The sequence below is a fragment of the Chionomys nivalis genome, chromosome 3, assembly GCF_950005125.1.
Source record: "Chionomys nivalis chromosome 3, mChiNiv1.1, whole genome shotgun sequence".
Lineage (NCBI taxonomy): Eukaryota > Metazoa > Chordata > Mammalia > Rodentia > Cricetidae > Chionomys > Chionomys nivalis.
Genome location: NC_080088.1, coordinates 110,327,988 through 110,355,055, shown reverse-complemented (window position 1 = coordinate 110,355,055; position 27,068 = coordinate 110,327,988). Strand labels below are relative to the sequence as shown.

The following is a 27,068-nucleotide window of genomic DNA, read 5'->3' as shown; positions in this document are numbered from 1 at the left end:
TGGTTAATACCCCCTGGGAGTCAGTCAGTCCTGATCTTTTCTGAAGGGAAAGGGAGGAGGAGTAGATCTGGGAGAAAGGGAGGTGTGGGGAGGAACTGGGAAAGAGGGAGGGGAAACTGTGATCAGGATACAAGAGAAGAATAAATAGAGACGGTAGCTAGACAGACAGACAGACAGAGTGTGTGTGGTCAGGAGATAGGAAGAATGTCTCATGCTGTAATCTAATACTTGGCAGAGGCATAAGGACAGCTGGGCGTTTAAATGAGTATCATCAAGAATGAAGTAAAGATCCACACATCAAAGGAAATGCAGCAAAAACTGATCAGAAAATGTGAGAGAACTAGAATCTTACTGCATGGATTTCCAAATGGATTATCTCTGTCTTGTTTATTTCCCCATGTGTTATTTGTATGCAACATTATATTTAGATATGTTCCTTGTATCCCCGACAGAGAGCTAAACCATAGAGGTAGACACCCAAAGTAGTGTTCTGCCCTCTCCATGTGCACCCAAGGGTGCATGTGCCCCTACACTATTATGCATATACCACACACAACAAGCACACAAAATAATTGACAGTAATAATCAGTAGTGATCCAATGGTATGGACTGTAAGTCTCACTGAGCCAGGTAAAACTGAGGAATTTGTTTTGATAAGGTTTATTTATTTTATTTTATTTTATTTTTTTGGTTTTTCGAGACAGGGTTTCTCTGTAGCTTTGGTGTCCATCCCGGAACTAGCTCTTGTAGACCAGACTGGCCTCGAACTCCCAGAGATCCGCCTGCCTCTGCCTCCCGAGTGCTGGGATTAAAGGCGTGTGCCACCACCGCCCGGCTTGATAAACTTTATTAACATCTACTGCAGACTAAATGGCATGGTAGGTTCCATGTATACGATTAGGTTATAAAATGCATCATTTTCGATTGGGGTGGTGGCTCCCATCTTTAATCCCAGTCCTGAGAGGCCGGAGGATCTCTTGAGTTCTAAGTCAGGCTAGTCTACATAGTTCCAGAACAACCTGAACCACACAGAGATCTTGTCTCAACCAGAAAAACATTTAAGATACATCATTTTTCATAGTTAATTCAAGATCAAGACAGGTAAAAGAGATGCTCTGGGTCAGAGTGGGAAATGGTGAATACTTTCCCATGAGACTCGGGCTTGAGTAGAAGTGGGGTTGGTATAGGATCACTTGAGAAGACTCTGTGGAGTTAGCTTGGCCGATCCCTTAAGTATAATATGCGTCTTCTGGCCTGCAGGCATACATGCAGACAGAATACTGAGAATACTGTACACATAATAAATAAAAATAAATCTTTAAAAAAAAAAGTATAGCCAGGCGTTGGTGGCGCACGCCTTTAATCCCAGCACTCGGGAGGCAGAGGCAGGCGAATCTCTGTGAGTTCGAGACCAGCCTGGTCTACAAGAGCTAGTTCCAGGACAGGCTCCAAAACCACAGAGAAACCCTGTCTCGAAAAACCAAAAAAAAAAAAAAAGTATAATATGCACTTTCAGAGAATCCTGACCTATGTCCTTTGGCTTAGGATGCGTTAGTTTCACTGAAAGACAAAAGGAGTCGTCTTGTTTCAGTATATATGAACCTGTGTGTTAATACTATGCTTAGATTACTTTTTTTTTTTTTTTTTAAACAAATGAAGCAATTGAAAACACAGACTTGGATTTGGCCAAGAAGGTAAGAACAGAAAATTATAATTGTTTTTTTAAAGCTTTTGCTCATTGTGATAGTAGAGGCTGTTTCTGTGATTAGTTGTTGTACTGGATGCTACTTTAGGAGTTGCTATAATCTTAAATTTCAGTAATGTTTCTGTTGAAAAACAGATGATTGATTTGAACAAATGTCTATGATTTTTATTTGACATACATATGTACATGTATTCTAATTTTTTTTTTAATTTTGCAGTTACAAGGACAATTCAAGTGTAGTTTTATTTCTACTGAAAATTACCACAGTCTTGGTTGTCTTAATCTTGTGGCTGGAGAGTTTGCAAATGAGACTGCTGTGATAATTGGGGTAATTCTCTTTATGTTCTTTGCTTTTGCATAAAATGCTCTTTTTAGTTAAAATGCAAATTAATTTGTAATGTGACAAGAACAGAGAAATCAGGGCTAGAGGCTCTTGAGGAAGACCGGAGATTGATTCCTAGCTCCTACATTATAAGGCTCACAAATGCCTATAACTCAGTTCCAAGAGTTCTCACCCTCTTATGGCCTTGGGTACCTGTGCATACACACAGAAATCCTAAGTAAAAATAAGTAAATAAATCTTTATCAAAAGAAATAAGCCAGGCATGGTGGAACACAACTTTAATCCCATCACCCTTTCTCTACAAAATGGGAGGAGGGTGGTTATGGTCGTAAAATTAACTAAATAAAATTCCTTTATTAGATCATTGGGTATTGATTTTTCCCTAGTCTCTCCCTGAGATTTTCTTTCCCTTTTTTTGGGTCAAGGTCTCACTCTGCAGCCCTGGCTGGCTTAGAACTCAGTAAGAAGACTAGGGTGGCCTTGAACTTAGAGATCCACCAACCTTTTGCCTCTCTGGTGCTGGGTTTAAGGTGAGCACCACTTTGCCCGCAGTTTTGTTTTGATCAGGCAAGGTCTTGTTCCCCCTGCCATGTTTCAACATTTCTTTCAGCATATAAACAGTCAAAAGGCTCCACAGTGAGAGCAGCACCCGTGACTGTGTCACTAAATGTTAATCTCAGACTCAAATCTGACATTTTAGCCCCCTTCTCTCTTTGTATTGGGCCGCTTCATAAATTTGCTTGCCATCCTTGGACAGGAGCCATGCTAACCTGTGTAAATGTGCTGCCAAAGCAAGCACATGCACTGGATGTGCTCCTATAATACTCTTAAAATACCATCCAAGGATTGTTGTTTTATTTTTGTTGTTTTGTTTTGTTTTTTTGAGACAAGGTTTCTCTGTGTAGCTTTGGTGCCTGTCCTGGGATTAAAGGCTTGTGCCGCCATGCCTGGCGTATTGTTGTTTTAAAATTGGATGACCACGAAAGATCTGTCAGGAGATTCTCCTGATTCTACCTTCCAGCACTGGGATTGAAGGCATGCACAACCAGGACCAACTTTTTTTTCCAAGACAGGGTTTCTCTGTGTAGCCCTGACTATCCTGGAGCATGCTCTGTAGACCAGGCTGGTTTCGAACTCAGAGATTTGCCTGCCTCTGCCTCCTGAGTGCTGGGATTAAAAGTGTGTGCCACTGCTGCCTGACTTTCCGTCTTCCTTCCTTCCTTCCTTCCTTCCTTCCTTCCTTCCTTCCTTCCTTCCTTCCTTCCTTCCCCTTCCTTCCTTCCTTCCTTCCTTCCTTCCTTCCTTCCTTCCTTCCTTCCTTCCTTCCTCTTCCTTCCTTCCTTCCTTCCTTCCTTCCTTCCTTCCTTCCTTCCTTCCTTCCTTCCTTCCTTCCTCTTCCTTCTTTCCTTCCTTCCTCCCTTCCTTCCTTCCTTCCTTCCTTCCTTCCTTCCTTCCTTCCTCTTCCTTTCTTCCTTTCTTCTTTTCTTTCTAGACAAAGTCTATACTTATAATGTTGGAATAGGTTTTTTTTCTTTGGAGTGAAATATTTGAATATGTATACTCAAATATTCAAGTGATAATAATAAATATGAACATCTCACTGTTCTTCTCAGTCTGTTCTAATTTTATTTTTTTATATGTGTATGTCATGTGAGTTTGGGTGTCGGCCAAATTCCTAGGAGGGTGTCAGATTCCTTGGAGTTGAGGTACAGGCAATTGTGAACCATTGTTAGTGGGTGCTGACAAATGAATTCGGGTCCTCTGGAAGAACAGCAAACTCTCTTAACCACTGAGCATCTCTTCAGTCTGTTCTTGAGCTAAGAGAGAAATCCAGATAAAAGCTCCTTGGAGCTGGGTGTTAGCCTGTGCCTGCAAACCTAGCCTACAAGCTGGGCGATGGTGGCGCACGCCTTTAATCCCAGCACTCGGGAGGCAGAGGCAGGCGGATCTCTGTGAGTTCGAGACCAGCCTGGTCTACAGAGCTAGTTCCAGGACAGGCTCCAAAGCCACAGAGAAACCCTGTCTCGAAAAACCAAAAAAAAAAAACAAAAAAAAACCTAGCCTACAGACCTGTCTCGTTAGGAGGTTTAGACAGGAGAACCTTGAGTTTGAGGCCAGCCTGGGCAACTTAGCAAGACACTGCCTGAAATAAAAATGCCTGGGGATATAGCATAGTAGGAGAGACTCGCTTAGCTTTGATTAAACCCCTGGAAGCTCGCGCTCTACTATTCCCCACCTCCCACCCCCGCAGCCACATACACACATGTACTTGAACTCAGAATGTGTGCAGCTTATGTGCGTCTGCTTTGTGCAATTCTTGGAGCTTCGGGTTTAGGATTTCCAGCTGATGTACTGTTTTCTCTTTCCCAGGGAACTGGTAGCTGTGCATTCTCAAAATGGGAACCAGATTCTACCAAGAAAGAAATGTCCCTTAAGAACTTTGTGGACACAGAGATTATTAAAGGTAAAGATAAGCCACTGACACTACTTTCTGTTGCCACACTTAGATATGTTTAGGCTGGACTCATTTTTGCTTTGTAGCTGAGGCTGACCTTAAACTTCTGATCCTCCATCCTTCACTCCTAGAGTACTAGGAGTGTATGCCTACACTGCCATACATAATGTATGTGCTGCTGGAGATTGAATGGTGTGTGTGTGTGTGTGTGTGTGTGTGTGTGTGTGTGTGTGTGTGTAGGGCAGAGGATGAACCTCAGGAGTTGTTCTCTTTCCACTGTGGGTTCTAGGGCTTGATCCCAGTTATCAGACTTGGTGCCAGTAGCCTTTTCCTGCTGACCATTTTGCAGCTCCTCTGGCCCATTTTTACTTTGGTTTTCTTCATTACATGTGTTTAGTTTGTACATTATGTGTACAAATTTGATTACTTTAATGTATGTGTGGAGATCAGAGGAAAACTGGGTGTCAGTTCTCTCCTTTCACCTTGTGGGTCCTTGGGATTGAGCTCAGGTTTTCAGGCTTGGCAAGTGTTTTATGCACTGAGCCATCTTTCCCACCATTTTGTTATTGTCACAGTGAACCAAGCCTGATTAGCTTGGTGATTCTCCGCGCATTCCTGAAGAATTCCATATGTTACCTTTGAAGAGACTTCGTGTTTTATTGGTCGCCTTGAAACAAAAGTAACAAGAACAAAAGCCAAAACTGAGGCAGCAAGAGATGAAAATGGGAACTTCATTTCAATGTAGTTCTGTCTATTTGTGAAGACAACAGTTAGCTTACAGCTCAAACAGGGTCCTGGTGAAATAAAATCCTTAGACATGTCCCTTTCTCTTTCAGGTGTAAAGTCCTTTCAGCTGATCGACAACCTGCTTTTTGTGCTCGATACTGCTGTATGTTTCTGATACTTATTCAGTGTTTTCATTTACTATGACCACTTTTTGTTATCAGTGTCTTTACACTAGGGAGTCAGCTCACAGCCTCATTAATACCATGCAAGTGTTCACCCCTGAGCTCCATCTTGCACCTTGATAATGTGTCTCTTAATAAAAATGTTCGACAAGGATGTTAGTTGGGGTGGATTCCCCTGTGTGTGCAGTGCTTCAAGAGCTATTGCCTACAGTTTGACTTTGAGATGTAAAGATGTCTAACCAAGTTCTACTTCTCTAGAACGTGCTAAGCTTGTGGGACGCTTACACTCTCACTCCGGTGTGGAACTGGCCCTCTCTTCCCATAGAGCAGTTTCTTCTCACCACAGAAGCGGATTCTCCCTCGTCAGTCACCTGGTATGTTGGGACTGGCTAGTAGTGGTTTTCGTCGCACCAGGTTTCCTGTCCAGCTTTATTCAGATCATTTATTAGGATTTGTGTTTGGAACCACATCTGAAATAGTCTGGGAGAGGAAGGACCAATTCATTATCTGCCAGTTCCTATTTGGCACAGATAGATAATATGTTTCTACATAATTATGGTAGAAACAGGATCTGTAAAAACAGAATCACAGTCTCTGATTAACCTGTTTGTGAGATTATCACTTTACCTTAGCTTATGCTTAGCAACCTGCAAAGCTTGCATAACTTCGATTTTTCTTCTCTTTTAGGCAAGGGATTGCAAACCTCAAATTAGTCACTCTGACGACTACAACTAAGGAGAAGGTACTGGGAGACTCTACTTCATACCTGTCTAGTTTATGAGTTGGAAATCACAATTACTAGCCAGTTTTGGTGGCTCAGACTTGTATTCCCAACTGCTCTGCAGACTGAGGTAGCATGGTCACAACTGAAGGTCTACCTGCATTGCAGAGAGAAAATGTCAAGTAATGCCCACAGCGTACTAAATTGGCATGCACATAGACTTTGTCAGACTAGAAATAAGCCTGCAGAACAGAGTTCTATTTTTCAAAGAATGTATGAAAATCTTGGCTCTTGATTTCAAACAATATTTTAGGAATCAAAAATATTGAACTTACTTGAGCTCAGTGTGTTATCTCCCACCTGTAGTTGTAGGATTCTGGAGACTGAGACAGCAAGATCATGTGTTCAAGGCTAGCCTGGAATAACCCAAGCAAGTTCCTATGTCAAAAGTCAAGGGCTGTAATTAAAAGAGTAGCTGCCTAGTATAGGTAAGGCACTGAGTTTAGTCTCTAAACCTGAAAGAGAAGAAATGGGATGGCAGAGAGGGGGAAGAGAAAAGGGGACAGAAGAGAACGCATTTGGTGAGATGGCTGTTGAGACAGTGTAGCTCTGCAGAATTGACTCAAGGGCTTTATGTGCCTGATTCCATTCAGCAGATGGGGAGATGGGCTAGAGCATTGTTTTCTTTCCGTTTCTTAAAGAACACAGTTTGTGTGTAGCATTTAAATTATAACAATGGCAGATCTACTTAAGTAGTAAGAGAGGGTTGTGGTTTGTGTTTAGCTCTGTACAGGATGCTTTAGTAGCTCTCCTGACAGGGTGGGCTGACTTGTGCTTATAGGTTTGCATTAACTTCCTGAACTGTTTGCATTTCTCGTAGATGAGAAACCTCATCATTTATTCTTTACCTACGATGGAAATACTGTACTCTTTGGAAGTATCTAGTGTTTCTTCTTTAGTTCAAACAGGAATTAGCACGGTATGTCTACGCACATTTTAAATTGCTTTACTATAATTTTCGTTATTAATTTTTACGAGTAAGAAAAGCATGAGTGGAACTGAGTTCAATACCTGGTTTGATCTCTGATTTTTACTTACGTTCATAATGACAGCTACTCAGAGTCCCAAATCAGTCTTGACAAAAATTAAGATCAAACTCCCATTCACCTGCTATTCTGCTTTCCCAGCACTCGGGAGGTAGAGACAGACGGATCTCTGTGAGTTCGAAACCAGCCTGGTCTATGTGAGCTAATTCCAGGACAGGTTCCAAAACTACAGAGAAATCCTGTCTTGAAAAACAAAAACAAACAAACAAACAAAAACAACAAAAAAAGTATTTGTACTCTTTTTAATTGTATGTCTGTGGGTGAGTGTGTGCAGGAGCAATGTCAGATCGCCAGGCACAGCAGTTACAGGCAGTTGTGAGCCCTGGGTGTGTCCTCTGCAAGAGCGGTACACTCACCATCTCTGAGCTGTCTCTAGTACTTCTTCAACTTTTCATGTTCTTCTTATCTTGCCAGAACCATTGATGAGTTTTCACAACAGTAGTGAGTTTACTTATTTTTGTTATTTTAATTCTGAAAGTTTGTGGAATGGAGTGTGCCAAGTCAGTACACTTACAAAGTTTATAAAGATCAAACCAGGGCTGGGTGGTGGTGGCACACGCCTTTGATCCCAGTGCTTGGGAAGCAGAGGCAGGTGGTTCTCTGTGAGTTCGAGGTCAGCCTGGTCTATATGAGTTAGTTACAGAACAGGCACCAAAGCTATACAGAGAAAACCTGTCTTGAATTTAAAAAAAAAATAAGGATAGTGAACTTATCATTTCCTTTTACCTTAAAAATTATGAATATGTAATAATCATGCAATGTGTAGTATTTATTTATATATATATATATTTTTTTTTTTTTGATTTTTTTTTTTTTTTTCGAGACAGGGTTTCTCTGTGACTTTGGAGCCTGTCCTGGAACTAGCTCTTGTAGACCACGCTGGTCTCAAACTCACAGAGATCCGCCTGCCTCTGCCTCCCGAGTGCTGGGATTAAAGGCTGTATTTATATTTTTAAATTGTGATTTGTTTTTTTTTTTTTTATTTTTTTTAAAAAATCTGAGGATGTGTGGGCCTCTTTTAGCTCAGTTTGTTTTTGTTTTTTTTTTAATTTAGGGGGGAATCAAGAACAGACACTTTTTTAAAATTTATTTGTTTATTATGTATACAATGTTCTGTCTGCATGTATGCCTGCTCACCAGAAGAGGGCACCAGATCTCATAGATGGTTGTGGGCCACCATGTGGTTGCTGGGAATTGAACTCAGGACCTCTGGAAGAGCAGTCAGTGCTCTTAACCTCTGAGCCATCTCTCCAGCCCTGTTTTTATTTTTTGAGATAATGTCTCTCTGTATAGCCCTAGCTGTCCTAGAATTTTATATGTAGACCAGACTAGCCTGGAGCTCACAAAGATTCACCTGCCTTTGCCTCCCGAGTGCTGGGATTAAAGCTGTGTGCAGCCGCACTCATTTATTGTGATACTTTTCAAAAGACATTTTAGTATATTTATTGCATCTCTGTTTACACAGACATACACACAAATATGCTATATTTTCTCATACATTTTGGAACTTGTATACTTTTTGACCTTTCTCTTCTAAGTTCTTCAATATCTTTTAAGAATAAGGCCGTAGGATTGGAGAGATAGCTCAGAGATTAAAAGCACTAGGTTCTCTTCCAGAGGACCCATGTTTGATTCCCAGCACCCACATAAAAAACATTATTCTTGGGACCTGGAAAGATGAGATGTCCCAGTGATTGAGCATGCGTGCTGCTCTTATAGAGGACCTGAATTTGGTTCCCAGCACTCACATTTTAGCTCATTATCACCTGTAACTCCAGGTCCAGATTATCCAACACCATCTTTTGATGTTCAGGCCCATGCATCTACACGGTGCACATATACACATTCAAACACATAAAATAAGATAAAATGTAGATTTTTTTTAAATGTAGAGAAAAAGAATAAGGCTATTTTTAAGGCTAGTATGATAGTTTAGCGGTGAAGTTGCTTGTCGCCACATCTGATAACCTGAGTCTGGTGCCTTTAACCCACATGATGAAGGAAATAATCGACACCTATGTCCTCTGACCTCCACTCATGGTTAAGATACTATATATCTTGCACTGTAGCATGCATTACAGGCACATTCTAAATAAATACATGGAAAAGATAAGAATAAGGTAGTTCTGCAGAGTGTGGTTGTACAGGCCTGTCGACATTCACAAACTGGGCATTGCATATCCGGGCACTTGGAAACAGGAGGTTCAAACATTCAAGGTCATTCTCAGTTACGCAGTGAATTCCAAGCCATTGTGGGTTAGATGTGACCCTGACTCAAACATTCTAATACACTGAGGTTGTTGTGCTAGGAAATTAATACAAAATTATTAAGAGACAAACCTTTGAAACTAGTATTTTACCAATTACTCTAGAGCTTTCACTACTTATTCATTTTGTGTGGGGCGCTGCCCCTTTGGCGGTGAGAGGACAACTCGTGGAAGCCCATTCTCTGCTAGTGTGGGTTCTGGGATCTAACACAGGTCCACTGAGCCATCTTGCCAGCCCCTGGAGGCTGTCTGGAACTCCTTTTCTCCTTATCTAGGATCTAATTCAAGCTCAGGTCTTGAATTTGATTATCACCTGCGGGAAGTGATTCCCTAGCCCTTTCTGTCTTGTGCGATACTGACAGTTTTGAAGTCCCAGCCTGTTGTAACATTTGCCTCTAGATTTGTCTGTTTGCTTCATTTTGATTTGATTTTTATAAGATCTTTTGGCAAAATGCTACACAGATCACATGTCTCAATGCAGCAAGTTGAGGTCCTTATCCTACCTGTTTGGCCTTGTCCCTTCCTGAAGATAGCCCCTCCAGGTCTCCTCCTGTGAGCAACCCTTCCTGTTACCATTAGTTCTTGTATGTGGCATGGCTTCCAGACCAGGAGGAAATCTTTTCCACAGTTTTTCCCCAGTGATATTAAGAATCCACGGATGTATAATTCTTGCCTGAACCATTTGTTTATTCTAATAAAGTTCCTGGTTGTCTTTACATTGTAATTTTAATCATTTTGGTATTTTGCTTTTTTTAAATTGTAGGATACTATATATCTTCTGGAAGGAATTCACAAGAACGACTTTAAGTAGGTCATGCTCGGTTTACAGATAATCATTACATAGCAGAATTAGAATTTACTTGTGAATGTTGGGCGGCAGCGGCACTCACAATGCAATGTGTTTTTTTCAGCCTATCTGAAGACTCCGTCTCTGATCTAGTACTTAGGTACCTTACAGAGGTATTACCAGAAAACAGGTAACTTCTCATTTCTTTAAAGCCTTATTTGTCCTTTAATGAGAAAATTAAACTCCCTGATGGGATAGGCATCTGGTGAAATTTCTTCCAACTCTTCAGACTGAGCCGATTACTTCACAAGCACCAATTTGCTGAAGCTGAGAGCTTTGCCATCCAGTTTGGACTGGATGTTGAGGTAAGCATTCATTTGTTCAGTTGTTCTTGGGCAGACATTTCTTGGTATGGGAGGCTCAGGAGATGCAGAAGGGTCTTATTTGAATTATTTAAAACAAGGTTGGAGAGATGGCTCAGTGGTTAAGAGCACTGGTTCTTGCAGAGGACCAGGATTCAATTCCCAGTACCCATACAGTGACTAACAACTGACTGTAACTCCAGTTATAGGGGATCTGAGTGGGTTGGGATGGTGGGCGCCATGGCACAGCCTCTAATATCAGCACTGGGAGAGACAGACGGAGTCAGGCGGGTCTCTGAGCTCTAGGTCAGCCTGGTCTACATAGTGAGACAAAGAGATAACACTGAAGAGAGACCATATCAAAAGAAAAACTGTGATAAAGTATTCTTGTGGCAATTTGAAAGACACATTTTCCGTGTGTGTCATCACATGACTTACTAGATCTCTAAAACTTCCCCGCCCTGTGTTTACTGGAAGACCAGTCCCTTTGGTAAACTCCACTCATCTGCCCCTCTCATAAGCCACATCTTAGCTTTGTTCCTGTGAGCTCTGCCGATTTGAGCTGTGCGTCATCCTCCTGTGCCCGGGTTGTGTCACTCAGCATGACATCCTACAGTTTGGTCCATGCTGTCAGTGACAAGGTTGGCTTCTTTTCTAAGGCTCCTTAGTTGGGTGTAGACCATATTTTACTGATTTACCTATCTGCCAATGGACATTTAAGTTAGATTGAGTTCGTGTCTTAGCTTGAATAAAGTTCTGTGAACACGTCTTGTCATGTTTATATGAAGGATTCAGTAATGCTGCTGGAAGGACTAGCCTCTAGCTGCTCAGGAACTGAGGGAGCCATGCAGTTGGTGGACTAATCATTCGATTGGCTTTTCTATCTGGGAGAGCAAAACTTAATTCTCTGGGCCTGGTGAGTGGGGCAAAACTTAATTCTCTGGGACTGGTAAGCGGGGCAAAATTTAATTCTTGCCAGGCCGTTTAATTCCAGCACTTGGGAGGCAGAGGCAGGGGCAGACGATCTCTGTGAGTTCGAGACCAGCCTGGTCTACAACAGCTAGTTCTAGGACAGGCTACAGAGCTACAGAGAAACCCTGTCTTGAAAAACCAAAAAAAAAAAAAAGAAAGAAAAAGAAAAAGACACCTTAATTCTCTGGGGCCAGTGAAAAAGGGAAACACACACACACACCTCCGACATGTCAGGTTCTGACCTCGGGTGCTGTTGAATGGCAGGCCTTCAGCAGGCCAGAAAAGTGATGAGGAGATGCAGAGCAGGTACACCGCAAACAGACACACGAGGACTTTCTGAGGACCTTTTTACTATTATTTCTGTTGCTTGTTCTACTCTATTTTTCTGTTCTGTTCGTCTACCCTGGTGTTTCCCTTGTTCTATTTACTGATGACGTCTTCTGTCTCACAACTTCCTGATGTCTTCCTTCTCATTTCTTCATTTTGTTCCTTGCAGCTTTATACCCAGCAAAATCTTTCAAGCAATAGAAGAATTACAATATGATTACCTTCATTTTTAAGTGATAATTATAATGAATACAAGTTAAAAAAAATCATGTTTCCCATTTCCCTTACGTGATAAACCATTTTTTGTATTACAGGTAGAAAGCAAGTGATCCCCGAGAACCCACACACAGTTAAACATTTATGTTTTAGACTTCTCATAGATCAGGAGCCTTTCAGCCATACATGGCTTTTTGTTGTGGTTGTCATTTTTGTTTTTTGTTGTTGTTATTGTTGTTGTTTTTGAGACAGGGTTTCTCTGTAGCTTTGGGGGCCATTCTCAGAACTACCTTTTGTAGACCACACTGGGCTCAAACTCACAGAGATCCACCTGCCTCTGCCTCCCAAGTGCTGGGATTAAAAGTGTGTGCCACCACCGCCCGGCCTTACATGGGTTTATATAATTGCTAGAAAAACAGGTTACTAGTTTCAATTTTCGTAGAGTTTAGTCCAATAATCTTTTTTTTTTTTTTTTTTTTCTTTTTTGAGACAGGGTTTCACTGTGGCTTTGGAGCCTGTCTTGGAACTAGCTCTTTTAGACCATGCTGGCCTCGAACTCACAGAGATCCACCTGCCTCCCAAGTGCTGGGATTAAAGGTGTGTACCGCCACTGCCCAGCTCAGTCCAATTATCTTAACTAAGCATTCAATTCTTTGTTTTCTAGTTACATGAAAGCAATTGTTTAAAGCCTTTTTTAAGCTACTATGCTTATACACCAAAACCCATGAACACATTCCCCAATATCAAAAAGAACTTGTGCTATCTCCTGGGACTTGATTCTTTTTTTCTCCTTAATCAGTAACCTAACTCAGTCCATACAGCTCCTCCAGAAACTCGTAAGTCCTAGCTGTGTAATAGTTCCTTGGTTCTATTTTTTCTTCTCTACAATCTTGCTTTAATCATGGGTAGGGGCAACACTATATCTTACCTTTATCTATATTAATTTTCTCACTAAACTACATTTGTTAAAAATCCTTAGTCATCAGAATCTATTTAAACTAACACTATTGTATAAAATCATCACTTCAGTTAAACAGTATAGCTTAAGAGGAAATTATCTTCATAATAGTTCACAGGTAAAAATGCCCAGTAGAACAGGTTGTTTCCTTGAGGTAATCACACTCCATTAAAGGCCGTGGGGATTCCCCCACACCTATTCACAACATGCCAGATACCACAGAAAAATGACAGTGCCAACCATGGAAAGGCACGGCAATAGCAAGAGGCATTTTGGAGCTGAAGCCCTCAGGGCTTTGCCCATTTGAGATATTCCTGTCACTGCCTTGTGTCTGGTGGGCCAAACTCCTGAAGTTCAGTTACCCCTGCTGCTCCTCTGACATGGCCACAGACACATCAAAAATGCTTTTTGTAATTCCTAGTGATCTGGTTTGCCTTCCAGATAGATAAGAGTTAACTTTTAATAACTTTTTCCTTCTCTTCTTCTTCTTCTTCTTCTTTTTTTTTTTTTTTTTTTTTTTTTTGAGACTAGGTCTTACTATGCAGCCTGGCTGGCAGGGACCTCCCTCTATAGACAAAGTGGTAATGAATTTACAGACATCTCCCTGCTCTCTTGCTTTGCCTCCCAGGTACTGGGACTAAGGCACGTGCCGCTGTGACCATCATGACTGCCTTGTTTAAACCTCATTCCTGAGCCAAGTGGGGAGTCTCCTTCATGCTAGTTTGTTTTCCTTAGCTTCCCAAGACAACGTCATCATGCTCAGATCCTGACTAGATGTGGCATGTTTGTGTTATAGCTTGTTTATAAGGTCAAATCAAATGATATATTGGAGAAACTGGCTTTGATTTCTTCGGACACCAGTGAGCCGACCAAATGGCAGCAGCTTGTAGAAGAAGCTAAAGAAAATCTCTGCAAAATCCAGGTGTGTTTTCCCATCATCAGATGGAGTTTTCAGGTCGATGTGCTGCATAGCATTATTCAGTTGCCTTTGTCTGACATGTTTGAAACAGGATGATGACTTCGTGGTGAATTTCTGCCTCAAGGCCCAATGGATCACCTATGAGACCACCCAGGAAATGCTCAGTTATGCCAAAGCCAGGGTAGGTGGTTTTCCTTTTGGAAATTTTTGCTTTAATTGTGTGTGATAATTCTCTCAGCTTGAATATATTTTCTTATCCTTCAGGTTTTGATTTTCTTCTTTAAATGTCTCTTTTTTATTCCCCTTAAGTTACCTTTTTCCATGAGATAGTTTACATGAGACACAGTTTACCTATGTCAGCTTCAAGGTTCCTAGTGTACTCGCTGAACTGTGTACATCCATCAACACAGATGTTCTACAGACCTCTGTGGTTTCTTTCTGGACCCTCCCCACCACCCCGATAACTACTCATTTACTTCCTTTTTCTACTTAGTGTGAATTCTGGATATTTATTTTCTATTTATCTATCTAGGTTTTTCATGACAAGTTTTTGTATGTCTACCTGGCTGGTCTAGAATTCACTCTGTAGACCTGGCTGGCCTTCAACTCAGACATCTGCCTCCCAAGTGCAGGGACTAAAGGTGTTTGTACCACCACTGCCCAGCTTGGGCAATTTTCATATGCATTATTTTTAGCAACATCTCTTTAAGGTTTATTTTCATTTTATTTTATTTTAACTTATTTATTTGTTTATTTATATATACAGTATTCTGCCTGTATATATGCTTGCAGACCAGAATAGGGCACCAGATCTCATCACAGATGGTTGTGAGCCACCATGTGGTTGCTGGGAATTGAACTCAGGATCTTTGGAAGAGCAGGCAGTGCTCTTAACCTCTGAGCCATCTCTCCAGCCGCTATTTTCATTTTATTTATGTTTGAGACAGGATCTCACTTTTCTATCCCTGGCTGTGTAGACTAGGCTGACCTTGAGCTCAGAGACTTGTTTGACTTTACATCCCAGTACTAGGATTCAAAGTGTGCGTCAGCACCCCCAGCTCTTTTTATTATTTTTAATTATGTGTGTATCTGTGCATGTCAGTGTAGATTCCATCTGAGGCAAGAAAAGATCCTCTTGGTACTGAATCAAGTTGGAGTACTCAGAAAGAATAGTACATGCTTTTAACTGCTGAGCCCCATAAATCATTTTTTCTTGTTTAATACCATTGCATAGAATAGACTACTTTCATTTTGGGCTTAAATACAACTTACTTTCAAAGATAATGTTGCTGTCAAGTCACAGAAAGTTACCTTCTTTATGAAGAGTTGCCCGTCTCCCTGTGTTTCTTTTTCTTTTTTTTTTCCACCTATATACCATGTAGTTTGACGAGGTCCATCCTCAGCACATTCCTGTCTTAACGTGTCCTCTTTGTCTCCATCCATGCTTAGCTCCTAAAGAAAGAAGACAAAACCCTGCCTGCCTATTCTGACGGCCTCATGGAGGTAATGGAATTGCTCCTGTTGATAATTCGTGGGTGAAGATGTTTTTCTTTTCAAGGCAGATTGAGTGACTGTTCAGTACCTCAGCTTCCTTAGGAACAAATTGGGGCTCCAAGTAAGGTGGTGGGTTTGGAGTAAAAGCAAATAATCCCTGTAAAGCTTTTCTGTCTAGCCCCTGGTAGGTGCTAAATGCTCAATATGGGCATGCATTCGAGCATGCATGCATTTGATTTCCCAAAATAAGGCAGACAACATTGCTCAGTGGGTCAAAGTGCTTGTGCCAAACTTGACTTCTGTTCAGTCCTTGAGACCCACATACTAGAAGGACAGAACCAACTCCTACAGATTGTCCTCTGTCCCCTGCTTGCTATGGTACATACACCCTCCACACACACAGACAGTATAATAAATGTTAAAAACTATTAAATTCTCAGCCAGGCGGTGGTGGCGCACGCCTTTAATCCCAGCACTTGGGAGGCAGAGGCAGGCGGATCTCTGTGAGTTCGAGACCAGCCTGGTCTACAAGAGCTAATTCCAGGATAGGCTCCAAAGCCACAGAGAAACCCTGTCTCGAAAAACCAAAAAAAAAAAAACAAAACAAAAAACAAAAAAAAAACCTATTAAATTCTCAAAATAAGTATTTAATATAATCCAGCTAAGTTATGCCTTAAATGTAAATGATTAAGTGAGAAACCCCACACTGTATATGCGTTTGCCTTTATAATGAACTGTGACTAGAAATGTCCTCATTATTTTGTGGCTGATATGTTAAATAATAAAGTGTGGGTGGGAATTGAGCCATAGCGTGAGTTAAAATGACAATGTTTACAGGGCTTCTTTAGTAGCCTTATTTATAGCATTTGAAACTTTTAATTTCAATATCATCACTATGTGTGCATATGTGAACATGTCCATGCGCGCGCGTGTGTGTGTGTTTGCATGAATACAAGTGCAGTAGCATGCATATGGACAACTTTGTCAATTCATTTCTCCTATATTTAAGTGGGTTCCAGGGATTGAACTCAGGTTACCAGGCTTACATAGCAAGTGCCTTTTGACAAGCCATCTTACCAGCCCACATACATTATTATAATTATCAAATTATTCTTTTCTTTAGGTGCTAAAGGCTCATTCAAAATTGACAACATTTTATGGAGCATTTGGACCAAAGAAATTCAGGTGTGTGCATTCTATTTTTATTTTGGTTGTTTATTTTTGGTTTTTCAAGACGGTTTCTCTGTAGCTATGGAGCCTGTCCTGAAACTCTGTAGACCAGGCTGGCCTCAAACTCATGGAGATCCACCTGCCTCAGTTCAGCCTCCCGAGTGCTGGGATTAAAGGCTTGTGCCACCACCGCCCAGCTTGACTCTTAATTTAATGACTTGTTATTCAGAATTTGTTTCATTGGGATTTTTTGTTTGTTTTGCATAAGAAATTCTTTCTTTTACAGGGTCTCCTATAAGCTGGCCTAAAACTTTCTCTGTAGCTGAGGGTGGCTCAATTCTTTTGCCTTTTTTTTTTTTAAGTTTTATATATAAAACTGTTTTTTTTTTTTTTTGGTTTTTTCGAGACAGGGTTTCTCTGTGGCTTTGGAGCCTGTCCTGGAACCTGCTCTGTAGACCAGGCTGGTCTCGAACTCACAGAGATCCGCCTGCCTCTGCCTCCCGAGTGCTGGGATTAAAGGCGTGCGCCACCATCGCCCGGCCAACTGTTTTGTTTTGTTTTGCCTGCATGTATGTCTGTGTGATGGTGTCAGATCCCCTGGAACTGGAGTTATAGACAGTTAGGAACCACTATATGGGTGCTGGAAATTGAACTTGGATCCTCTGGAAGACTAGCCATTGCTCTTAACCACTGAGCTATCGCTCCAGGTTGTTTATGTTGTGATTATCTGATCTGGGTTCCTACATGGAGAGTCACTGTCATTAGTGAAGGTGGCAGGAGTTCTCTAGATTTGGAGAGGAAACTTACTTTGTGCTGTGGAATTTTTAGATCTGTTTTGATTTTTACTAATTGTTTTTTAAATTAAAAAATAAGGTGTCGAGAATGTTCATTGATGAATTATACTTATTCCTGTAGAGAACTTGGGTTTGGTTCCCAGCACCCACATAGTGGCTCTTCATAATTCAAAGCTCCAATTCCAGGGAATCAGACTCCCTTCTCTGACCTCTGAGTGCACCACACACATGAGTGGATACATATATGCAGGTAAAACATTCATACACATGAAATAAAATAATTTAAAAATGGGACGTAGTTAAAGCCAGCAAGATGATCAAGGCACTTGCCAAGTGTGTCTGCTTGAATTTAATCCCTAAGGCCCACATGATGAGGGAGAGAATCAATTCCTGCATATTGTCCTCTGACCTCTACATGTGTGCCTAGCACACTCACCCCAACTAAGTAATAAATGTTCAAAACAAGTGGTTAAGATGTATGATGCTACCTATTATGGAAAGTACGTTTTACACTCCTGACTTGCCTCTTCCCTCTGATTTCTCAGTGGTAGCTCTTGGATTGAATTTCTGAATAATGAAGATGTTCTCAGAGATATTTTTATGCAACTAAGGGAAGGAAACCTTGTGTGTGCTCAGTATCTTTGGCTTAGATATCGGGTAATGTATTCTGCATTTTAATTTCTTGATTGCTTTGTAGCTTCTGCAATGGATGGTTGAGTACTGGAGACTAGTAGGTTGTCAAGTGTGACTGGGTAGTAGAGTGTTGTAGATTGATAGACTGTGGCCTGTCCCAGGGGAGATCTTTCCGGATCAGAGACATGCTATGGTGTGATGGCAGGCCTTATTTTATCTAGCTTCAGAGTCTGATCAGCTCTGAGTTGTTCCTCAGTAGGCAGTATTTTTATTAAGTGCTTTATTAATATCATGCTTCTGCCGATGTGGTAAAGACGTTTCTACTATTTGGATTGTGATCAAAGAATACTCATTAAAGGTGTTTATTTGAGGACGATGTGCAGTAGCACATATCTGTAGGCTGAAGGAGAAGGATTACTTAGTCTAGGAGTTTCAGGCCAGACTGAACCTGAAACTATGTATAGACCCCATCTCATCCACAGATAGATAGGCTGTTTATCCAAATCCCCTTTTGTTGACTGATATTAACATATAATATTTAGACTGAAAAGGTAGTGTGTTTTGCCACTAATGGAAATTCTTATTAATATTTGTATTATTATCTTCAGTTGTATTTTTCTTAGGATATAATCTCTTTGGTTTCCTTGTGTTTTTATTATCTACTACTTACTAATATAATATTTAATGAGTTGTGAACCCCCCATTTGAATTGTTTGTATAAAGTACCTTTATCATTCATTATTAAATCAGTAACATCACCGGACAGCAGTGGCACATACCTTTAACCCCAACACTCTGAAGGCAGAGGCAGAAGGATCTCTGAGTTCGAGACCAGCCTGGTGTACAGACTGAGTTACAGGACAGGCAGGCCTACTCAGATGAACTCTATATCAAACAAATGAACAAAAAAAATCAGTAGTATGTTCTTTGAAATGGCTTTACAATTTTTTAAGAAAATAATTTGCTTCAGTTAGCATGCAAAGTGCTGGTTTTGTCAAGGCATTTTCATGCATCTATGTCCTTGTTTTTATTTGTCCCCAAGGATCAGTCAGGTCTTTGCCCTTTGGGAGGTATTCGTTTAAATCTGTCATGCAAGTCTTAATTTCTGATTCTGTAATTTAGGCTGACTTTGAAAGCAAGTTTGACGTGAAAATGCTGGAGAACTTGCTGAACTCTATTTCTACACAAGTCTCCTTGGAAGAACTTTGTTCGTGGTTTAAAGATGATGTGATCCCATTTGTGAGAAGGACTGTGCCCGAAGGACAAGTGAGTTTCTTCTTGTATATCCACCCTTAAAGATTTAGCTTAATACTTCATATTAGATTACTGAGGAACCCCTGTGAAAAATTGATAGAGCTGGATGTAGTGGTGTGCACTTGTGACCTCAGCCCTTGAGAAGCTGCAGTAGAAGGACTGCTCGGAATTTGAGTCTAGTCTACATAGCAACTACATAGCAGGTTCCATGGGCTATAAAGTGTGGCCCTGACTCAAAAAGAAGCAAAAATGGTGGTGCTGGTACTGGTAGAATACTGATTAGCATGCTAGCGTGTTTGAGGTCTTGGGTTCAGTGTCCAGCTGTGTAACTGATGAATAACTTATAAGAGATGGCTCAGTGCTTAAGACTCAAGAGCACATTCTACTCTTTCAGAAGACCTGGGTTTAGTTGTCAGTACTAACGTTTTATGCCTCACAATCACCTGCAGGTCCAGCTCCAGAGCTTTGATGCCCTCTACCTCAGCCACACACATGCACTCACATACATTTTTGAAAAATTCTTTTTTTTTTTTGTTTGTTTGCTTTGGTTTTGGTTTTGGTTTTTTGAGGCAGGGTTTCTCTTTGGCTTTGGAGCTTGTCCTGGAACTAGCTCTTGTAGACCAGGTTGTCCTTGAACTCACAGAGATCCACCTGCCTCTGCCTCTCAAGTGCTGGGAATAAAGGTGTACGCCACCACCAACAGGCATACATTTTTAAAAAATTCTTAAAAACTGATTATAGAAATTTTTGTGGGTATGATGATTTATTGACAATTTCATTTTTAAGTGATGTATCTATTTCAGAACATTCTTGCAAAATGGTTGGAACAAGCATCCAGGAATTTAGAGTTGATTGATAAGGTAATATTTGTGTATTAAACATGAAAATGACATTTGCTCCCTCACAGCAGCTTCAAACTTGATTTTTAATAGTCTTTTATATTTTTAAAAGGCAAACTGGCCGGAAAATGGACTTCAGCTAGCAGAGGTGTTCTTCACAGCTGAAAAAACAGAGAAAGTTGGATTTGCATCTTCTTGGCTCTGGATTTCCTTGGTATGTTGTCAAGACAAATTTCATGGTGAAATCATGACACCATGGCAGATGATTTGCCTGTGTGTGGAAAAGCATGTCATTGTGTCAGCCCACTGAAGGGAAAATCCTTTCTTCCTTTCTGTTGTTTCTATTGCAACTGCAGCCTGTTTCAGTGCATTCCGTCGACACTGAGCCAGCCAGAATAGAAATATATAAAGACATTCTTAGTAATAGAATTGAGATTTTTTTTTTCAAAAGCAGCGCCTTAGAATCCTTTAAAAGACTAAAAATGACGGGTAAGAGTGGGCCTGTAGCAGTCGTATCTGCTTCTTTTACTTTTTTCTAAATCAGGAAGCCTTCTGATGTAGAAAAAAATGGGACCTCCTGTCAATCTGAAAAAGTAGTAGTGGGATGTAGACGTGACCTTTGTCTCCTGGATGAGGCTCTGAGTTTTCTCTGGGCGTCACAACACTAAAAAGCACGACTAGAGGGGAATCACGATCAGAAATGTAGTTCTGGAGGTGAGCTGCATTATTATTGGGTTGGGTGCTTCTAAATTTCTGATTTCTTTTTTGAGGTTTCTCAAACAATAAAGCATGAATTATAGTAGGAAAAGTGTACAATAAAATCTCTCTTGTGAAGTTTTCTGTACTTTAGTATTGATTGAGGTTTTTGTCCTGTCCGGTTCCCATAATTGTTAAGTCCCAAAGAAATCACACAGAGTCTACATTAGTTATAAACTGATTGGCCCATTAGCTCAGGCTTCTTATTAACTCTGTTTTTTTAAAATTATTTATTTATTATGTTCTGCCTGCATGTATGACTGCAGGCTAGAAAAGGGCACAAGATCTCATTATAGGTGATTGGGAGCTGCCATGTGGGTGCTGGGAATTGAACTCAGGATCTTTGGAAGATCAGGCAGTGCTCTTGACCTCTGAGCCATCTCTCCAGCCCCCCTTATTAATTCTTATAACTTATATTAGCCCATTATTCTTGCCTACGTTAGCCACCTGGCTCAGTGATGCAGTCACATCTTGCTTCTTCTGTGGCTGGGTCTGGACTGCAGACTAGGACTTCCTTCTTCCCAGAATTCTCCTGTTCTCCTTGACCCACTTCTACTTCCTGTCTGGTTGTCCCTCCTATACTTCCTGCCTGGCTATTGGCCAATCAGTGTTTATTTAAAATATAATTGACAGAATACAGATCATTGTCCCTCACCACTTTAACCCCAGACAAAAGTAACCTTTAAAAATATGTATTATGATGGCTAGCTTGTAACTTGATTGGCATAGTGCTTGTTAAACAAACATGCATGAAGCCCTGGGTGGGTCCCAAGCACCATGTAAACTGGGTACATTGGTGCATACCTGTAATCTCAGGGTTTGGGAGATACCAGAAGAAGGCTCAGAAATTCAAAGATATCCTTGGCTATGTATCTTGTTCAAGGCCAGCCTGTGCCATATGTGATCCTCTCTCTCAGAGACAGAGAGGGAGAGAGTTTATATTTGGGTTTTGAAACAATTGCCCTCCTGTTGGCAATTCTCAAATTTTTCTAAAGAAGTTAATTTTAGATTCTGGTTTCCTCCTCTGTCTACTTGTGGCCAGTACTTATTTCTTTGAAATAAGTTTGACTGTGTTTCTCAATCACACTTTTGTATCCTTAATGAAGTTAATGCTTTTGTTTTAGAAAGAATATCAAAACACAGAGGAAGTCCGACAGTTACAGATACTAGTAAACAAGTTGCAGGAGCTGATCACCCTGCATAAGAAATACAACTGCAAACTGGCCCTCTCTGAGTTTGAGAAGGTAGAGTTCCACACTCTGCAGCACCCTTTTGTTTTTTTGTAATCTCTTGTGGCCAGACTCTGCATCATTTACATTGTCTTCCCTGTCTTGTCTCCAGGAAAATACGACCACCATAGTGTTCCGGATGTTTGACAGGGTCTCGGCGCCAGAGCTGATCCCCTCTGTCCTTGAGAAGTCTGTGAGAGTTTACATGCGGGAACACAGTTTGCAAGAGGAAGAGCTTCTTTTGCTTTATATAGAGGTGATTTTTTTTTTAAGTTTTTAAGTATTCATTTCTTAGTGTGTGACTGCGTACTCACAGACATGGTGCATGTGTGAAGGTCAAGAACAACATTGGAGACTCAATTCTCTCCTTCCTCCACATGGGTCCTGGGCATCTAATTCAGGTTGCAAGTGCCTTTATCTGTTTCTGAATTCTGTGCTGTACTTGATCATGTAAATGCTTGACTCTATAAGGAATGCCTGGCTTTACCACTAGCACCTATGAGGCAGCTGAATTGATCAAGAATGTAAGCTAATTCTACTATTAACCATCGGAGAGCCTCCTGCTTATTAGAGAGACTGAAATGGGAGGATCACTCAAGGCCACAAGTTCGAAACCAGCTAGGCAGCATATAATGAGGTCCCATCTCAAAAAGAAAAAGAGAACAGTAGGACTTTTCCCAGAGGACTAGTGTGAGGTATTAGGAGTAGAAACTCAATACATACTGAGCTCGAACAGGAGAAGGTGCTAAGGATCAGACCTCCGGAGTCCACGCTTGGTCTGTCTCATAAAAGGTGTGCGCCACTACATGCAAACTGAGAGTTTCTGATATTTGAAAACGTGTATGTTTCTCTTTCCTAGGATTTACTAAAGAGGTGTAGCTCAAAGTCAGCAACACTCTTTGACACAGCATGGGAAGCGAAGGCCATGGCAGTGATAGGATGCTTGACTGACACAGACGTAAGCAAACACTGACTGTTGGGTTTTCCTGTTTGGAGTAACAAGTTTCCTTTTGAACATTGACTCTTAAGCTATTTTTTGGTCATAAAAGTGACAAGTATTTGTTAGTGAAATGTTTTTGTAGAATGTAAAAAAAAAAGATAACCATACTATTTCCCTTGATTATGGAAAATTAGATGAAAATGCACCCAAAACCAAAAGAATTTCTGTGGTCTATTGGATGCCTCTCTGTTCAGGAGCTGGGATTACTCAGAAATGAAACTCTCTGGTGCCAAGCTTTACAGCAATCTCCCACTGTCATTAGTTGTCATTATAAGGCAGGGACTCGTGTGCTCATAGTCCCAGCCCAGGATGGTGAGTCATGTATGAAGCCTGGGCTTGGGAGAGCAATAAAAGATAGGTAAATAATTAATTATTTAAAATATAAGAGCAGCGGGGCGGTGGTGGCGCACGCCTTTAATCCCAGCACTCGGGAGGCAGAGGCAGGCGGATCTCTGTGAGTTCGAGACCAGCCTGGTCTACAGAGCTAGTTCCAGGACAGGCTCCAAAGCCACAGAGAAACCCTGTCTCAAAAAAAACCAAAAAAAAAAAAAAAAAAAAAAAAAAAAAAGAGCAGCCCTGATTGACTATGGTTTAGAGAGAGAGAAGACATGAAGTTAAGATCCTTGTGAGTCGGGAGGGGGTGGAGGAGGTAAATGAGGGTGGACGTGACCAAAATACATTGTGTGCATGCATAAAATTCTCAAAAACTGAAAGATTATATATGAATTATGGATGCTACTCTTAAGTATGGAGACAGCGGAGCACAAGAACTCTGCATCCTAGGTACTTTTCTGAATAACAGGACTGCTGGGTTTTGTTTTGTTTTTAGATTTATTTATTTTATTTTGTGTATTAATGTTCTGTTTTGTTTGTGTACTGTATCTGTGCCTGTTGTCTGTTGAAGTGAGACAAGGGTGTTGGATCTTCTGGAACTGGAGTTAACAGGTGGTTGTGAGCTACCTGATTGGGTTCTGGAAACTGAACTCGGGTCCTCTGCTGGGAACACAAGTACTCTTATCCGCTGAGCCATCTCTCCAGCCTCTGAAATTGTTCCTTGTGTGTAACAATTGAAGGAAATATATGATTTGCACGTGGATCAAATGCTCTCACTCTACCCGTACCTGATGTCTGCAGTGATGTCTCCCCTTACATGAGAGGTGCGTCTGAGAAGTGGTCATTGTTCCTGTTGACTGCTCTCTTTTGTAGCTCATCTTTGACGCTGTGCTGAAGATAATGTACAAGGCGGTGGTTCCCTGGAGTGCAGCCGTGGAGCAGCTGGTGAAACAGCACCTGGAAATGAACCACCCCAAGTAAGTTTGCAGAACACTAAAGGACGTGTCCGTGCCCTGCACCAGCTTCATGCTTTGAGTTGGCAGCCAGTTAGGTTTTCCCTTGACTGTTTTTCTCAGTCATGTTAATACCAGTTTGTTAATAAACATTTTGTTTAGGGTCAAATTATTGCAGGAAAGTTACAAACTAATGGAGATGAAGAAACTTTTGCGAGGTTATGGAATACGAGAGGTGAATCTCTTGAACAAGGAAATAATGGTAAGTGCTAGTAATTCTTCTGTTCTTGAAATTCTAGAGCAGCATGGGAGGCGACTGAAGATTTTCTTTTTCTTTTCTGGTTTTTTGAGACAGGGTTTCTCTGTAGCTTTGGTTCCTGTCCTGGAACTAGCTCTTGTAGACCAGGCTGGTCTCGAACTCACAGAGATCCGCCTGATTCTGCCTCCCGAGTGCTGGGATTAAAGGCGTGTGCCACCACAGCCCTACTTTTTTTAAAGTCTTAAAAAACAAAGTCTTCAAAGGGCCGGGCATGTAGCTCAGCAATAGAGCACTTGCCTAGCACGCACAATGTCCTGGATTTGAAACCCTGTCTCTAAAAACAAAACAACAAAAGATTTTCATATTTAAAAAGTTAACAGAGCTAGATTTATTTTATGGAGTGGGTCACATATGAAAACTCAGAGCAGTTGGTTCTCTTTCTAGCATGTAGGTTTTATGGTGTGAACCCAGGCTCTCTGACTTGGCAGCAAGTTTTTTCCCCACTGACCTATCTTCCTGGCCCCATAAATCATGTTTTAACCTTAGGTCCAGTTTGGGTTTTTTGCTACATTTTAAAAATATTTAAGGCATTTTACTTTCATAAGCAAATGGTTTCTGAGTTTTATGAGTCTTCATGTTAAGAAATACATGTTATCTCTTTCAGACGGTGGTCCGATACATTCTCAAGCAAGATATCCCATCTTCTTTAGAAGATGCTCTGAAAGTGGCTCAGGGATACAGGCTGTCTGATGATGAGATCTACAGTCTAAGAATTATTGATCTGATTGACAGAGAACAGGTTTGGAAGTTTTAGATTGTCATGGGGCTGCTTTGTTGACTAAATCTTTACAGAATCTAAACTGTCCAAACTACTTTCACAAAATGAAATAAATAAGCTATATCAACATGAAAACATTGAGTGTGTGTGTGTGTGTGTGTGTGTGTAATTTTTTTCTTGGTTTTCCTAGGCAGGGTATCTCAGTAGCTTTGGAGCCTATCCTAGAACTCACTCTGTAGACCAGTCTAGCCTCGGAGTCAGAGATTCACCTACCTCTGCCTCCTGAGTGCTGGGATTAAAGGTGTGCGCCACCACTAAAGGTTAGGGTTAGGATAAGGGCTAGGGTTACTACTCAGCTCCAGCCCTCAGATTTTTAAAAATATTAAACTAATCTTTTTTTTCAAAGTATCTTTTCATCTTGTTTCCCATTCTGCTAATTGAGCCCACGTCCTCACACTGGTCAGTGAAAATGAGAAATTTCTTCTCACTTTCAGGTAGAAAAGAAAGGCGATATACAAACTATTCCTTGTGAGGACCAGATGTTTATTTCCTTTCTCATTAACCTTGTTCACAGGCGGATGACTGCCTCCTGCTACTGAGGTCACTGCCTCCTGTTGAAGCTGAAAAAACTGCAGAAAGAGTCATCATTTGGGCTCGACTGGCATTGCAAGAAGAGCCAGACAGTTCTGAAGAGGTGAGGGTTTCACTGAGATGTGCCGTCAGTGCACACCTGGAAATCTGCAAGGGAGGTAGGACAAGAACCTTGAATTCCAGTCCAGACTGGCTCCATTATAAGTCCTTGTTTCAAAAGAAATCATTGGGGCTGGAGAAGTGGCTCAGAGGTTAAGAGCACTGACTGGTCTTCCAGAGTTGAATTCCCAGGAACCACATGGTGGCTCACAACCAACTGTAATGAGATCTGGTGCCCTTTTCTGGTGTATAGACATACATGCAGGCAGAACACTGTATACATAATAAATCAATCAATCAGTCAATCAATCTGAAAATAAAAAGTCAGTGAAGCTGAGCATGCCCTCAGTAGAGCCAGTCATTTTTTTAGCGATAAGAGACCAAGGTCACAGGGTGTGTGACATATGGCTTCAGTGTCAGGCAGAGGTCACCAGCCTGCTCGTTTCCAGTGAGTTCCAAACCAGCCTTGACTACATAGTAAGACCCTTCCCCTGCCCTCATCTCCACAAAAAAATTTACCAGAATAGTTGGATTTAAGCCTTAAGAAATGCCACCCAGCTTTAAATTAATTGTCTCCTTCTTTTTCATATAAAGTTGGTAAGTAGATCCTATTGTAGATTAAATGTAGAACATGAGCTTTTAATTGACTTTATTAAAAAGTAGCAGAGCCTCAACTCAAACCTGTTTTGTTCTGCCACTGGTGCTCTATGTGTGTGGTACTAGTGAGTGTCTGCAATATCCTCTGTTACTGACTGACACTCCATCCCACATCCCTTTTTGTCTTTCAGTTCAGTTTTTTTCTCCTCTCTGTTGTTAATTCTTCTAAAGTAATTGCTGAAA

At 41.1% G+C, this 27,068-nt stretch overlaps 1 protein-coding gene across 1 annotated transcript in view; it reads left to right on the top strand.

Annotated features, from left to right (window-relative positions):
- Kntc1 (kinetochore associated 1) overlaps window positions 1-27,068 on the top strand; it is a 79,536-nt gene that overhangs the window by 11,225 nt on the left and 41,243 nt on the right. Inside the window, exons 7-31 of the mRNA XM_057764487.1 lie at window positions 1,660-1,694; window positions 1,923-2,033; window positions 4,419-4,512; window positions 5,340-5,392; window positions 5,670-5,785; window positions 6,099-6,153; window positions 7,013-7,111; window positions 10,269-10,312; window positions 10,417-10,482; window positions 10,582-10,657; window positions 13,924-14,049; window positions 14,138-14,227; window positions 15,496-15,549; window positions 16,664-16,725; window positions 18,050-18,161; window positions 19,260-19,403; window positions 20,195-20,251; window positions 20,343-20,444; window positions 22,111-22,230; window positions 22,328-22,471; window positions 23,075-23,173; window positions 24,422-24,525; window positions 24,664-24,763; window positions 25,425-25,559; window positions 26,113-26,232. Of these exons, the coding sequence (XP_057620470.1) occupies window positions 1,660-1,694; window positions 1,923-2,033; window positions 4,419-4,512; window positions 5,340-5,392; window positions 5,670-5,785; window positions 6,099-6,153; window positions 7,013-7,111; window positions 10,269-10,312; window positions 10,417-10,482; window positions 10,582-10,657; window positions 13,924-14,049; window positions 14,138-14,227; window positions 15,496-15,549; window positions 16,664-16,725; window positions 18,050-18,161; window positions 19,260-19,403; window positions 20,195-20,251; window positions 20,343-20,444; window positions 22,111-22,230; window positions 22,328-22,471; window positions 23,075-23,173; window positions 24,422-24,525; window positions 24,664-24,763; window positions 25,425-25,559; window positions 26,113-26,232 (2,318 nt within the window). The remainder of the gene's footprint in view (window positions 1-1,659; window positions 1,695-1,922; window positions 2,034-4,418; window positions 4,513-5,339; window positions 5,393-5,669; window positions 5,786-6,098; window positions 6,154-7,012; window positions 7,112-10,268; window positions 10,313-10,416; window positions 10,483-10,581; window positions 10,658-13,923; window positions 14,050-14,137; window positions 14,228-15,495; window positions 15,550-16,663; window positions 16,726-18,049; window positions 18,162-19,259; window positions 19,404-20,194; window positions 20,252-20,342; window positions 20,445-22,110; window positions 22,231-22,327; window positions 22,472-23,074; window positions 23,174-24,421; window positions 24,526-24,663; window positions 24,764-25,424; window positions 25,560-26,112; window positions 26,233-27,068) is intronic.